Raw genomic sequence first — 14,351 nt, 5'->3', positions numbered from 1 at the left:
TGACAGTGAATCATGTCAGGGATCGTTTTTTGAATTTTGATTAAAGAAAGGAGGTTATGGTTAGTTGACAGGAATGTGTTGTATGCCACCATAAATCCAACCAGCACATAACTGTCAGATTATGCTTTAAACGTATGTGAATATTTTGATTTAGTAACTCATTTTGTAGACTAAAACATTAAAGAATGGATGAAGGGAATCAATGGATGAACTTGGGCTACAACTAATGATTGTGTGCATTATTGAATAATCTGCAAACAATGTTTTTCTGATTAATCAATTAATCTTTTTGTCTCAAAATATATTTTCCTGTTTTTATCAGACTTACAGTCCAAAAAAGTTGACAAGCCGGAACCAGAGAAAATTGGGCATGTGATTGAAACGAATAATTGATCATCAAAATAGTTGCAAGTTAATTTTCCGTCAAGTTGAATAGTTTTAGTCTTGATGTACAGATGTACTGTAATACATGAATGTATTTTCAGAATTTAATTCAAATTGAATAATGGTTAGATTCAGGTAGAAACATTAAGTCATTTTTCACCATGAGATCCAACTACACATCTTTTCACATTTGCAGCACTGCAACTGTCCCTGCTGTAACTCATTTTCTCTGGCCTGTGGCGCAAAGCTGAAAACAAACCACCCACCTCCCTAACAGTTACCCATATGTCACATGATTAAGCTGACTATTAGTTAAAGCTCTCCTCCAGACATGTTTTAAAGGAGACCTAGAATGTGTTTTCCTTATTTTCTGTCATTGATATAATGTTACAATGTCTGATGTTCATATTAAACGTGACCCGAGCTTTAAATAATAAGGTAAACGTATGTAAAAGAAATCCCTTTTAGCAAAAACCTCAGATTTCACACTGTTTTTAACACTCCAGTTCCAACTGTTTTTTCAACTCTTGGCTTGAGGTGACGTCAATCCGTGCCAGAGTTCTTTAAATGCTCCTGGCACGTCACTACAGTGTTTACATTATGTAGCTACATGCTAACAGCAGGGAAACCTGTAATCTTGGTTGCAGATGTTGTTAATTCGTTCGTAATTTCGGATAACCTTCCTGCTGGAACAGGCTCCATTGTGTAGTTTTTGTTGCTTTATAAACTTTTATTGGTGATTATTGACTGTATAAAGTGCTGCTATACCCCATACCAGTTGCATTGGACAGTACAGAGACAGCGAGAGCACAGAGGCAGAGACCAGTGTTGCCAACTCTTTTCCAATGAAATTAACTAGCACTAGCTCCAAAAGTAGCTAAAAGTAGCTAGATGATGCAGCCACAGGAGAGAAAGACCTCGCATGCTCGCCAGACAACAATACTGGCGTCTTTTCTACAGAAAGTCGTCAGATTTGTCGCTAGTCGCTTTTGTGAAAAAAAGTCGCTGAGTTGACAACACTGGCGGAGAAGCCGAAGACCCGGAAACACTGACCAATGAGGGCAGACTGGGCTTTTTCAGGAGGGGGGCTTAAAGAGACAGGCGCAACAACAGAGGGTCTCCGACAGAGGGTGAATACAGGTGCAGCAGCCATGGACAGTATGAGAAAGATAAAGTGTTTATTGAAAATTAAAGCATGTTCTACTACAAACACAAAGTACATGTAGGAACCTGAAAATGAGCATGATAGATCTCCTTTAAAGGTGCACTAGGAGTTCCTGCATGACCTCACTTCTGTTGACGTTCCAAGTAAATACCAAACAAAACAGAGCAAGCTTGCCCCTCCCCCCATTGTTTCTGTAACTGTCATGACTAACTGACTAACTGTCACTAACCCCCACCCCTTCCCCCAAACATCTTGTCAGTGATTGGCTGGAACGTGGTTTGTTATATTTTGGTGCACAGCCTGTGCCCCTAGTGTTTGTTTGAGGTTTACGACCCCTGTGTTGTCTCCTGAGACCGGGCTTTTTCACGGTGTGTTCAGGGGGCAGGCAGCTAGTGGATCAAGGAGAGATGCCTACAATTTGAGACAAAAATGAAATCATGCTAAAACCATGCAGGAACTCATCGTGCACCTTTAAGACATATTAAATACCCAGCTTTGAATAATGTTTGATATGTTTTTTTTCACAAACTTGAATTACCTTGTTAAAAATTATTGTAATCCCTTTCGATGTCATTGTAATATCCAGAATCTATTAATATGCTGTTGGACAGAAGGTGTCTGCAACTTCACTGAAAAGTCCACCTCACACACATCATGTGTACATTGCACACTCAACCCCAATTGGCCTTGACCCCAAATGTATGCACACCAAAACGTATGATCCTACGAAATGTGGAGACCGCCAACTGGTCACGTGACGCCAGCAACAAGCTCCATGACGCCAAGCGGCAGTTTCTGGATGTTTAAGCCGCTACAGAACTTTGTGACGCCGGGTACGGACATCCGTTGTATCAGCGGTAGTTGGTGGTTCAGTTACCCAAGAATAGGTGACTGTGAGCCGGGTACAGAGCACCATGAGCTGCCGGTCGGTACGGTGGACATTACGGTTACATTTTGTCCACAAAATATGATGAAAGCGATGAAAGTTAAGTATAGGCACCAAAACGACTAGTTAAGATTAGGAAAAAGATGGTGTTTTGTATTAAAACACTCCTAAGGAACATCCATCTCCTGGGTGAAATGCTTTAGTTTTCCTTTCCGTTTGAAAGTCCTGTATGTTAACGCCCACCCATCACCCCGACCACCTCCCTTCATGGCCAGCCGTGTTCTTATACAGTGGCCGTCAATGTAGTGAATACAGCAAAAAAAGTGGAATGGTTACGAATTACAGTGCTTAACTTTTTGTAGCTTTTTGAACAAATGGTTCATAAGAATAGGCTGGAAGTAACAATGAGCACATTTCATATTTTTACTGTAAGTGGAGGGCGACTTAATGTATGATACTTATTTTTTCCAGTCAGTATGTACTGTATGTAAGTATGTTGTCACATATAACAATGACACTGACCAACAGTATTGCATAAAAGTCCACCAAACTTCATTTCATCATTTGGACTTTGAACTGTTAAATAGCTCATCCTTCTTATGTTCTTCTTCCAGGTCCTGTAGCTGTGATCAGTGGTGAGGAAGACTCTGCCAGCCCTCTTCATCATGTCAACCATGGGATTATTACCCCCTGTACTCTGGATGCAGGCCCTGATGCGGTTGTCATAGGGATGACTCGTATTCCTGTGGTGGAGAATCCTCAGTACTTTAGGCATGGACACAACTGCAACAAGCCAACCACCCGTAAGTCCCTGTAAAGTTTCTACTTGTTAGCACTCCTTTGTCATGATGTTGTGTGGTGACCATTGTTACACATTTTTATGGAGATACAAAGTGTCCCTTGAACTACAGTTGTTCAAGCATGAGGCTAAATATACTACAACTGTATGGCACTTAGGGAACACAAACTCCCACTGAATGTTATTCACTGTATAGTAAAGTGCAGCATCTGGCCAAATATCAAACATCACATATTTATGAGGCTGAGTCCAACTGTTGCATCTCCATTGTAATTTGTTGTTATCTTTACAATGAGAAAAGTGGCTGGGCCCTCGGGGCAATAGTATAATTTAGTGTCATCTATAGAGTCGGTGTGATCATATGGTATTAGCATCTGCTGGCTCACTTCCAGGCTCTTCATATAGGATCTGTTCAGACAAAATCAGCCTTCTGTATACCAGCTACTGGTGTTCAGACAGCCCCCCTCCACCTCATTTACTCTTCCTTTGGGACTCATGTTCCAGGTTGGGGAAAGACAAGACCACTTTAAGGCCTAATTACTCACAATTACATCAACTGCTCAAGAGAATCAGCAGAAAATACCTGTGCCAGCAGCTTCCCTTCCCCACCATACCAGTCAAACCAACTGGATTCAAACATGGAAAAGATTCTCCACCTGTCTGAGCGAGGTCAGGCTACCCTGAACCCTTTCAGCTTGGATCTGCAACTTTACATCTTGGCTCGTTCACGAAATGGCCGTCAATCAGGCTAACAAAAGTTGACTTCTGAGTTTGGGCCAATGCGAAGGAAGGAAATCCCATTTAGAGGTGATAAATAAATGACGGGTCTTATGTTTTATGAATTGCATTAATTGTTAATGGCCAGCCGGTGATTGATTTATAACATCTCATGCCTTGCACAGGAGATCTGATTGCGAGCTAATGAATAAATGACAGTGGGCACAAATGAAACTTTCTCCCGATTACCGTGCGCCTGGAATTGAAAGTCAGACCGTGGCTGTGCCCAATTGCAGTTTTGACGTGGGCTTTACAGAATGTTCTCCCTCTCTGAATACTGCATCCCTTGTCTTATTTTTAGATTTAATTCTATGTGGGTGCATTAAAAAAAGGAAATGAACCCTGAATTCACCACAAGGTCATAATGGCTACTGCTTTCTGCCAGCGGCTGGAAAAACAAAATGGCTCCAAACGGCTTTTGCCTCTGCCGATCATTCACTGAATATGAATGTATTCTTTACCCTCAGGACACACTCACACACACACACAGGCTGGGGAAAGGAAATGTCTCTGTGTATCCATGTGTATATCTACAGTATGTGTGTAGGTGTATGACAGAGAGAATGAGTCTGTGCATGTATGTGGATGTAGGCATACCATTGGTGTGGCTTGTAGGTAGAATGAATTTGCCAATATCTCTCCTTACTTTCCTCTACCTCCGCTATGGTTTGATAAGGGTCTTCAGTTAGGGGTCCCTTGGGTCCCCACTGTGCTGCTGGCCTTGCTCAGCCTGACTGTCCTGCAGCTTCACTCCGCTTACATCCAGTGTGGCAGCTTTATTGATGCTTGGCCACCAATCCATAATATATTCATTCATTTACTTGAAAGCCTCTTATCCAGGAGAATAGCTTGCTGCCAGTGTGTCTCTCACACACACACACACACACACACACACACACACACACACACACACACACACACACACACACAGTCCAGCATTAGGCACACATACATTTAAACACACTCACACTTCTCCTTACCTATAACCATCAGGAGTTCACAAATGTGATGGTCAGTCCCAGTCTGCTTCCACTACCAGTCTCCTGCGCAATTTATAGTGTTGGGCGCTGTGCATTTTGAAACCGGCTCCATCATTAACAGCGAGGAGGAGGAGGAGGAACAGTTTGTTGCTGCTGTGTGCCATGCTGGCTTCTGTTAAAACAGCTGCATGTGATGTGAAATTGCCTGCTGCAGAGCTCATACCAGTGATTCCGGTGTGCCTTACCAGATGTATTATTCATGAGTGTTTCATCTTCAAATCAATACTATATACAGTATATATTTCTATAAATTGTACATTGTACATGTAATTTTAATCAGTTTAAAAGTTCTAGTTACACAAAACAGAGTTGGAGAGAGGAAAGCCTGAGCGAAGAGTATCTCAGCTGTCAAAAACAGAACAAAAAAACATAAAAAAGAACAAATATTATCAAATTGTACTTGCCCTCTAGTTGAACCAGCAACTTGTACACATTCAGTTGTAAACAAGCTTGAGATATTACGAGCATTACCAGAGAAGTGTTAGCACAGTTGTCATTGTGATGCCAATTTAAAAACATGAAGTGCTGTCATTCAATTGGTTCATCTTCTGGATGAACTGGTGGCCTTGGCTTTGGTTGCGGTAAACAGGCAAGCCGTGACTGATTAGAATATTCGTTGAGATCAGCTCTTTTTATTTTTTTCACTGGGGCTGAAAAAGACCAATCCAGGGGAAATATAGCCGCATTAGGGAGATAAAGGCAGAAAAGGCAAAGGACAATTCTTTAGCCTAATGACAGATCCATATCAAGCCCAATTCGCTGTCTCCCAGCAAGTGGCTTTGTTTTATCATTCAGCTTGCTATTTTAATTACGGATTTGTCACATCCCGTCGGCCAAAATTAGACAACAGCTTTTGATGTTGGAGTATAGCGTGTAGCCTTTCATTATATCCATGTTATTAGGGATGTCACACGTGGGCATAGCTCGGACTTACCACCACTCTGTCCCCTCTGCTTTCGGTGTAACAGGGACATAATTATGCTCAAGGTGATGTTTTTGAAGATTAAAATGTTTCCAGCAGAGACAAGGAGTGACTAATTCGGTAGCCTTAAAGCTCAGCAAATGAATTGAAATGTAGAGCAGATTGATTGAAAGGCAGTTATCTTGCTCCAAGGCTATGATTCCATGAATTACTGTATAGTTAGAAACAGAAAAGCTCCACAGGATTGCCAGTTGTGAATTTAAACAACTTACTTTAATTAGTTACTCAAGAAGTCCAAGATGAGTTCCTTTCAGCTCAGCCCAGAACGGAGCAAACTAGAAAGAGCTCTAAAAAAGATGTTTGTTGATGCCAGGTGCAATCTAATAAAATCTAGTACAATCTAATTCGGTTCCAGATCGACCGAAACCATATTAAGATTCACTGAAGATCCCGTCATCAGACAAACTTCCAGACACATTACAAAGTGCAAATGCAACTGCTGTTTCCAGTCCATGTACAGTACAACGACACAGACTGAGCAGTAAGCAATGACAATTAAATAAAGTAAAGAATAAATTAAAAGTGTTTGCTTTTGCAGACATGTTTAATTGGTTTTCAAACCTTTTGCAATCTAGTGGCGAAATGCTAAAAACAAGCATAGTCAATTAAAAATACCAAACCACTTCTATACATTTCTTGGCTCCTACCACTGTAAGCCAAGACAAATGTGTAATTTGATTACATATATAAGACCTATTTTCTGAGACCATGTGGTGTGTACAAAAACACATTCAGTATAACACTGGACCAAAGTGCTGCCAATTAAAGTAAGCTGTAAACCTAAAAGCACACTCTTATGAGTGTTGACAGGTCAGCACTAATATAATTAGTTCATTCCTTGCACAGAGCAGCAGTAGAATGAAACAAACTTACATAAATGTACTTTTCAGCCTTTATAGAAAGATTTTTACACTGTATCCGTGGGGACTAACAGCTCCTCTAAGATGTCAAATATAGCTACTTTGTGTTGGTAGTCACTTTTAAAGAACCTCCCCTGAGCAGCAAGTGTAAAGTACTTAGTGCTTAAGTGTACCTAATGCTTAAACTTTAATCCAGCAATAACACTGAGGTTGAGCTTTGGGAGAAGCCATTGTCAAAAGGAAATCAATACACAATTTTATCTCTATGTTTACGCATTGTAGAATGGAGCCACTAAGTGATGAATATTAATTAGATGAGTAAGACATTATTAAATGACCATTTGATTAAATTGTGTAAACTTATTTAAATAAATCAATATGTTCAAAGGTCAAATCATGAATACTACTTTTTAAGACGGTGTTGTCACCAATCATTGCCTGATCTTTCAACCAATCACATGCCCCCTGGCCCTCCTAAGCAAGCTCAACAACTGCTACTACATTTAGCCAGTTGGTTAGCCGCAGTATCAACAATGCCCTTAGTAATTAGGAATCCACTAGTCTCGCTTTGCCAGACCCTCCTCCAAAGCATGCTGAAGGAAGGTCTGGCTACTCCACATAGCGTTTGGGGATGGGAGGAAAACATGCTCTGGTTTAATGGCATTTCTTTAAACTAATTACAATTGTCATGGGTGGTGCTAAAAGCACAGAGCCGCTACAAAATAGTTGTGCGAGAGAAAACTCCAATTGGACAGATAGTCTAGCTAGCTGTCTGGATTTACCCTGCAGAGATCTGAGGAGCAGTTAACCATAGTCCTCACAAATCAACTGGAGTATAGAACGTCAACACAAAGAAAGCGGAAGGAAACGGAAAAGACATGCATCTGGCGGAATTTCCTGCAGCACCGGAGCAATCCTGGAAGTGGAATGCGAAGGATATAGACTAGAAATCAACCAACTAGCTTGAGCTGTAAATGTATTGAACACTTTGGGACTCCATATCGTTGGACGCAGTCTTCTGTAATGTTTTATGAAATGCTGCAATTTTTCTGCTTCTAGCTGCTACAGTAGTAGCTTAGTACATGGGCTTGGCCTGGTCTTTGATTCAGGGAATTTTGATGTAATAAATGTAAACAGGATGATTTTACGGGAGATGCTTTTTTCGTTATACTGTTAGTGTAGCTAAGCTAGGCATAGGTGGTTATCACACACAAGCCACAGTGTTCATTAAGGCCAGGCAGCAGAAACCCAGGCCGGGAGTCAGCCAGCCGCAGCAGGTTAGGAGGAGATACCCACTGAGAGTCAACAGTAAGTGCTGGTTGTTCATGTCACAGTCGCACAACGATGCCAACAGACACAGAGCCCCTGTGCTGCAGTGAATTTAATGGCGGAGAGCTTTTTGTATGCTATTAGCTGCTGGATGAGTACCTCTCACCTAACTATTAGCTCCCTGTGGTGCTTGTTTTGTAGGCAAGCTAAACTATGAGTACATTACAGTAATCTCAGTGAAATTACTTTCCTTTGTAAGTCACAGTGACTATAAAACCTCAGAGGATAATCATTATCAATATATATATATATATTTTTTTATCAAAGAATCTTATAATTGTAGCATTAATCAGACAATGTATGATTTATGTATTTAATGCGTTTTGACTTGAAGTGGTAATGTTTTAAGATGGCTGGCCTAATGTAGCAGTGTCTTGTTTTGTCCCTAAGAAAAAAACTGTGAATGAATTATCACAATTTCTGACAAGTAACGGTGTGTACAAAGTAACTAAAATGTAGAGCTGATGCAGGAAATGAGTATATTTGAGGATGTCCTCAGCATTTTTGATGGAGCTGCTCCATCTCAATATTAAAGCATCCACCCTGCAAAAGACATGTTGTCAATGACCAGGAGGCACGCATCGATCGACCCACCGCACACACTCAGGAAAGCTGTCAGGCAGAAAAATACTCACGCACACACCTGTGAGGCAGAAACACACACATGAATGAACAAAGTTGGCAGGTAGATGGAGAAAAACACACCTTCAAAAACACATGCACACACACACACACACACACACACACACACACACACACACACACACACACACATACACACATACTGGAAGTGGGGAAAGTTGGCAGGTAGTTGTGGTCAAATGCACGCGCACACACACACACAAACACACATATACACACTCACACACACACACACACACACACATACACACATACTGAAACTGGGGAAAGTTGGCAGGTAGTTGTTGTCAAACGCACACACACACACACACACACACACACACACACACACACACACTCACTCTTAGCTGTCCATCGTGTTCAATGATGACGCTTGCTCCAGGGGTGGGGGTAGGGGGGTGTGTTCAGCAACATTGTGTTCGCTGGTGCCACTTCTCGTGGGCGTAGAGTCCGATCCTTGAGCCGCACACTCGTCCGCAGATGGAGCAGGGGAAACCATATGCCAGGGGGGCACCAGCCGCCCGCTGGTGTCTCTGGATGCGCCTCTCGGTTCGGTGGTCTTGGCTGATTTGGTGTATCTGAGAGACTACTTTAGCACAGGTAACCTGCCAGGCTGATCTATCAAGTGCCAGAGATTCAAGCTGCGTGAGAGGGATGTTCGCTCGCTTTAGGAGGTCCCTGGTGTAGTCCGTAAAATGCCGCTTTTGCCCTCCGGCGGAGCGTTTAGCGCCCATTAGTTGACTGTAGAGGACTTGACGGGGCAGGCGGTGTTCAGGCATGCGTATGGTGTGCCCTATCAAGTGCAGATGTTTTTTGGCCACCCCTGCTTCCATACAAATTGAGTCAGTGTTGCTGAGAATGTCTGTATGGGGGATTCGATCTTCCCAGGACAAGCTGAGGATCTTCTGTAGGCAGCGGATATGGAAGGCCTCTAGGTTGGTAATGTGCTGGCGGTATGGGGTCCAAGACTCTGCCCCATAAAGCAGAGTGGAGAGACATACCGCGTTGTAAATAGCCACCTTGGTGCTGATCTTCAGGTTACGATTTTTAAAAACCCTGCTGTGTAGGCAACCGAAAGATGATGAGGCATTATTTATCCGGGTGTGTACTTCTGTGTCAAGGGAGCAACATGAGGACAAAGTGGAGCCGAGGTAAGTAAAGTGGTCCACTGTTTTAAGTGGAACACCATTTATGTGAAAACTGGGGGGTGTGGGGGCGGGGATAGTGAGATGGGACATGACCTCGGTTTTTTTAGTGTTTACCTGTAGGCCAAAGGATTGGTACAGACTGGATATTGTGTTAAGAGCGTACTGCATAGAGTCCATGCTGTGAGCTAGGACGGCACAGTCATCAGCATACTGAAGCTCACAGATTTGGCGGGTCTTTGTCTTTGTGTAGGCCTGGAGCCGACGAAAGTTGAAAAGACTTCCATCAAGTCGGTATTCCACGTGGACGCCGTCGTCATGTCCCATGACACGGTGGAAGAGGCAGGTGATGGCAGAGAGGAGGATATTAAAGAGCACAGGAGCCAAGACACAGCCTTGCTTCACCCCAACGTTTACTTCAAAAAACTAGTTGAGATGTGCTCAACCAGTCTAGTTGAGATGTGCTCAACCAGTCTGCTAAGCATGATCTTGGCCAGAACTTTCCCTGCGATGGAGAGGAGAGATATCCCACGGCTGTTGCCGCAGACTGCTCTGTCTCCTTTCTGTTTGTAAATGACCACGATGTTTGCGTCCTGTCAGTCCTGTGGGAGGATCCCATGTTCCTAGAAGTTTTGGATCAGGAGGTGCAGGCGACGCGTTAGGGTGTATCCTCCATGTTTGAAAACCTTTGCAGGGATTCCATCGGGTCCAGCGCTTTTGTTGTTCTTCATCCCGGCAATAGCTTGTCGGAGTTCTGAGTAAAGTGGAGGAGTGTCCAAGCATGTGATTGGTGGCAGGTCTGGGAGATAATCCAGAATATGTGGGTCGACAGGGTTGGTGTGGTTGAAGAGACTCTCAAAATGATTGGCCCAACGGGCAAGAATCTCGTGGCGGGCCTTAAAGAGCATGGACCCGTCAGCTGATCGGACTGGGGCGATGGCCCGCTTCCTGGGGCCGTACAATGCTTTTATGGCATCGTAAAAGCCTTGAGTGTTATTGCAGTCTTCCAAGTTCTGGATTTCTCTCGCCTTTTGCACCCACCAGGTGTCCTCCATAGTCCGGAGGGCTCGCTGGGTTTCAGTTCTTGCAGCAGTAAAGGTGGTTTTAAGGGTGGGAGATCCAGGGCAGGACAGGAGAGCTTTGTGGGCCTCATGCTTGGCTTTTAGGAGTAACTGTATATCAGCTGAGTTGCCATCAAACCAGTCCTGGTGACATTTCTTTGATAGGCCAAGCGCCTCTGAGGCTGCCCTGTGAATAGCCAGGTGCAAAGCTGGCCAGTCAGTTGTTTCCTCTGGGAGCTTTTTGAGGTTTTCAGCAAGGAGCCATCACAGGTTGTCTTTGGTGGTGAGGCTATTCAGCGCTATACAGTTGAGTTTTTTGTTCGGAGCAGTCCTCGGGCCACGGGTTTGAATACTCATGAGTAGTTTGGATCTGACCATAAGGTGGTCAGTCCAGCACTCAGCTCCACGCATAACACGGGTGGTGAGGACATCTTGTCTGTCCTTTTGACGGACAATCACATAGTCAAGGAGGTGCCAATGTTTTGAGCGGGGGTGCTGCCAGGTGGTCTTAAACCTGTTCTTCATCTGGAATATGGTGTTAGTGATGACCAGCTGGTGCTCTGCACAGAGGGAGAGGAGTCTGAGCCCGTTGAGGTTCATTTTCCCCACACCATGCTGGCCAATGACTTTACTCCACACCAGGTGCTCCATACCCACTCTGGCATTGAAATCTCCCATGAGTATGAGCCTGTCCGTAACCGGGGTTTTCTGCAGGATGGCATCAAGAGCTCTGTAGAAATCCTCTTTGATGTTGTACTCGGCATCAAGAGTTGGAGCGTATGCACTAATGAGAGTGGCAAAGCATCCCTTTGCCAGGGGGATGCGCCATGTGATCAGTCTTTCATTGATGCCGATGGGGGATTCCTGAATGTGCTGCAGCAGTTTAGACTTCACAGCAAAGCCAACTCCATGGTTACGGCGAGTGCCTTCGGGGACCCCCTTCCAGAAGAAGGTGTACCCAGCACCGACCTCTGTCAGGGAGTCCTCCCCATGTAGTCTGGTCTCGCTGAGAGCTGCTATGTCGATCTTGTATCTTGCGAGCTCCAGGGCCACTAGTGCTGTCCTACGGTGGGGCCTGTCAAGCGTTACGACCAAGTCCAGCAGTGTGCGAACATTCCACGAAGCAATGGGACACACACACACATGACATATTAAAAATCTGTGCCTTCCGAGCAGCCTGACCTAACTAGTTGAGTAAAATTTGATTCTGCATAGTCTCTCGGCTTCCAGGGAGAATGTTTGCTGGCGTCAATGCCTCAGGTGAGCCAGAACAAATGAATGATGCTGATTTGGGGGATGGAGATTTAATCTCAGGGCTCTTCAGCGTGCCACTCTGGGTAAATAGGCTGCAGAATATAGCTCGAGTCTGCCTGCAGAGGAAACTGAAGGTTAAAGTAACTTGTTCTCTCCACTTTCGACAGGTGTGTTCCATAATAGCTGCTTCATACCCATCAGTGGTGAGGAACGAGATGGTCAGTGGCTATTTAGCGTATGAACAAAACAAACCTAGATGGAATATCTACATCAAGGAAATAAAGAAGAGAAGGCAACTGGTACAAATGGAGAGTTAAACAGGTTTTCGATCCTGTTGAATTAGTAGTGGACACAGTGGTGTCCTCAGGAGATCTCCACATTTAACTTTCATCAATTTGCTGCAGTTGTGCAGACATTATTTAACAATAAATTACAAGGCAATAACCTGGAATCTGTTCACCCAACCACCATGCTTTGATGATAATATTCTGTTTATATTTAAGTATTATTATTATTATTATTATTATTATTATTATTATAATAGTCCAAATAAGTTAAACAAGTTTGTTTTGGCTGCAAGAGGGGAGGAAAGATGATGGGATTAATAACATGTAATCTTGTATTGAAGAAAAACTGTAAAACTGCTTTTACACATCAACGGTGGTTGACAAGTGTTAAAGAGTTCTAACTGTGTGATTACTGTACACTAGAATTAAAGAAAGTTCTCCTGGATAATGAAAATGAAAATCACCTTTCACTCATGCATCATATGCAATAAGATAAATATTCTGCATCAATAACCTCCCTAGTTGTACCACCATTTCCGCAGTGGAAGAATTGAGCTAAATGCATCTAGTTAAATAGAGCTGTTCTGCTGATTACAGCCCCCTCTGACACATTCAATTAGCCAATGCAAATGAAGAAGTGTTTCAGTCTCATAACATTAGTTTGTAAATGGTTACACAACCTCTGAGAGTGAAAAGATATGTTTTTAGCCAATCTCTCCAGTCTGGATGTGGACGTTCTGTGTAGCAACCATGCCAGCATTACTTGCAAGTTTATGATTATAAATCAACAATTTCTTGTTTTATAATGTGATTTTTTGTAAAAGTGAAACGTTGATCAGGAAACAGAGAAAGTGCAGGAGAGGAATTAAAGTTAATTTCTGGGATCAGAGTTTTTTTTTTCCTTAACTGAGGACAGCACAACCCAGTAATTGGTGTTTGGTGATTTGCAGGAGAGAAGACTTAGCCATCTATTCAAACCCGTCCAGCTACAGTGTTTTAAATTCTAAACTAGATTTCAATAGCATTTCAATTACTATATTATATTTCTTCGCAAAAACAGCTAAAAAGTAAATTATCATACATTACAGTGAGATGCCAGCGCAGTAATGGCAGCTTGTTAACGTCCCTCCTCTACCCGGATTGGTCTATAAGTAAAGCTCTCAGTGCACTCACAATGTACTGATGGATGGGTTCATTTTTATGTCAACATCAGTCTTACTCTTACAGTATAACAATATGTTCCTGTGATGTATTATATTATTAGAGGCAATGTATGCCAATGTACCAGCCTGCTTAATAGAGTCTCAAGTAAGTATTTACATGGGTTTGAAAAGTTTCCAAATCTGGTTACAATGTTGCTAAATTGTTAGAGATGAAAAGTGACACTGGTGTTCTGTTACCAGATGAAGAGTCCACATAGCTTGTCAAGCTGTGTTTCAGTCTCAAACTAATGTTATGAGACTGAAACACTTCTTCATTTGCATTGGCTAATTGAATGTGTCAGAGGTGGCTGTAATCAACAGAACAGCTCTATTTTCTACAGCTCTATTTTCTCCACTGCAGAAATGGTGGTACAACTAGGGAAGTTATTTGATGCATGAGTGAAAGGTGATTTTCATTTTCATTATGCAGGAGAACTTACTTTCTTTAATTCTAGTGTACAGTAATCGCACAGTTAGCACTTGTCAACCACCTTTGATGTGTAAAAGCAGTTTTACACAGTTTTTCTTCAACACAAGA

General features: G+C 42.8%; 1 protein-coding gene across 2 annotated transcripts in view; it reads left to right on the top strand.

Moving 5' to 3' along the window:
* Positions 1 to 14,351, top strand: part of ntrk3b (neurotrophic tyrosine kinase, receptor, type 3b) — a 204,773-nt gene that overhangs the window by 149,694 nt on the left and 40,728 nt on the right. For both annotated transcript variants that reach the window (XM_028586046.1, XM_028586038.1), the window contains exon 11: positions 3,050 to 3,238. In XM_028586046.1, coding sequence (XP_028441847.1) covers positions 3,050 to 3,238 — 189 coding nt within the window. The remainder of the gene's footprint in view (positions 1 to 3,049; positions 3,239 to 14,351) is intronic.

This window comes from Perca flavescens, chromosome 1 (genome assembly GCF_004354835.1).
Source record: "Perca flavescens isolate YP-PL-M2 chromosome 1, PFLA_1.0, whole genome shotgun sequence".
NCBI classification, from domain to species: Eukaryota; Metazoa; Chordata; class Actinopteri; order Perciformes; family Percidae; genus Perca; species Perca flavescens.
The sequence above is the reverse complement of the archived record's forward strand: the minus strand, read 5'-3'. Positions and strand labels throughout refer to the sequence as shown.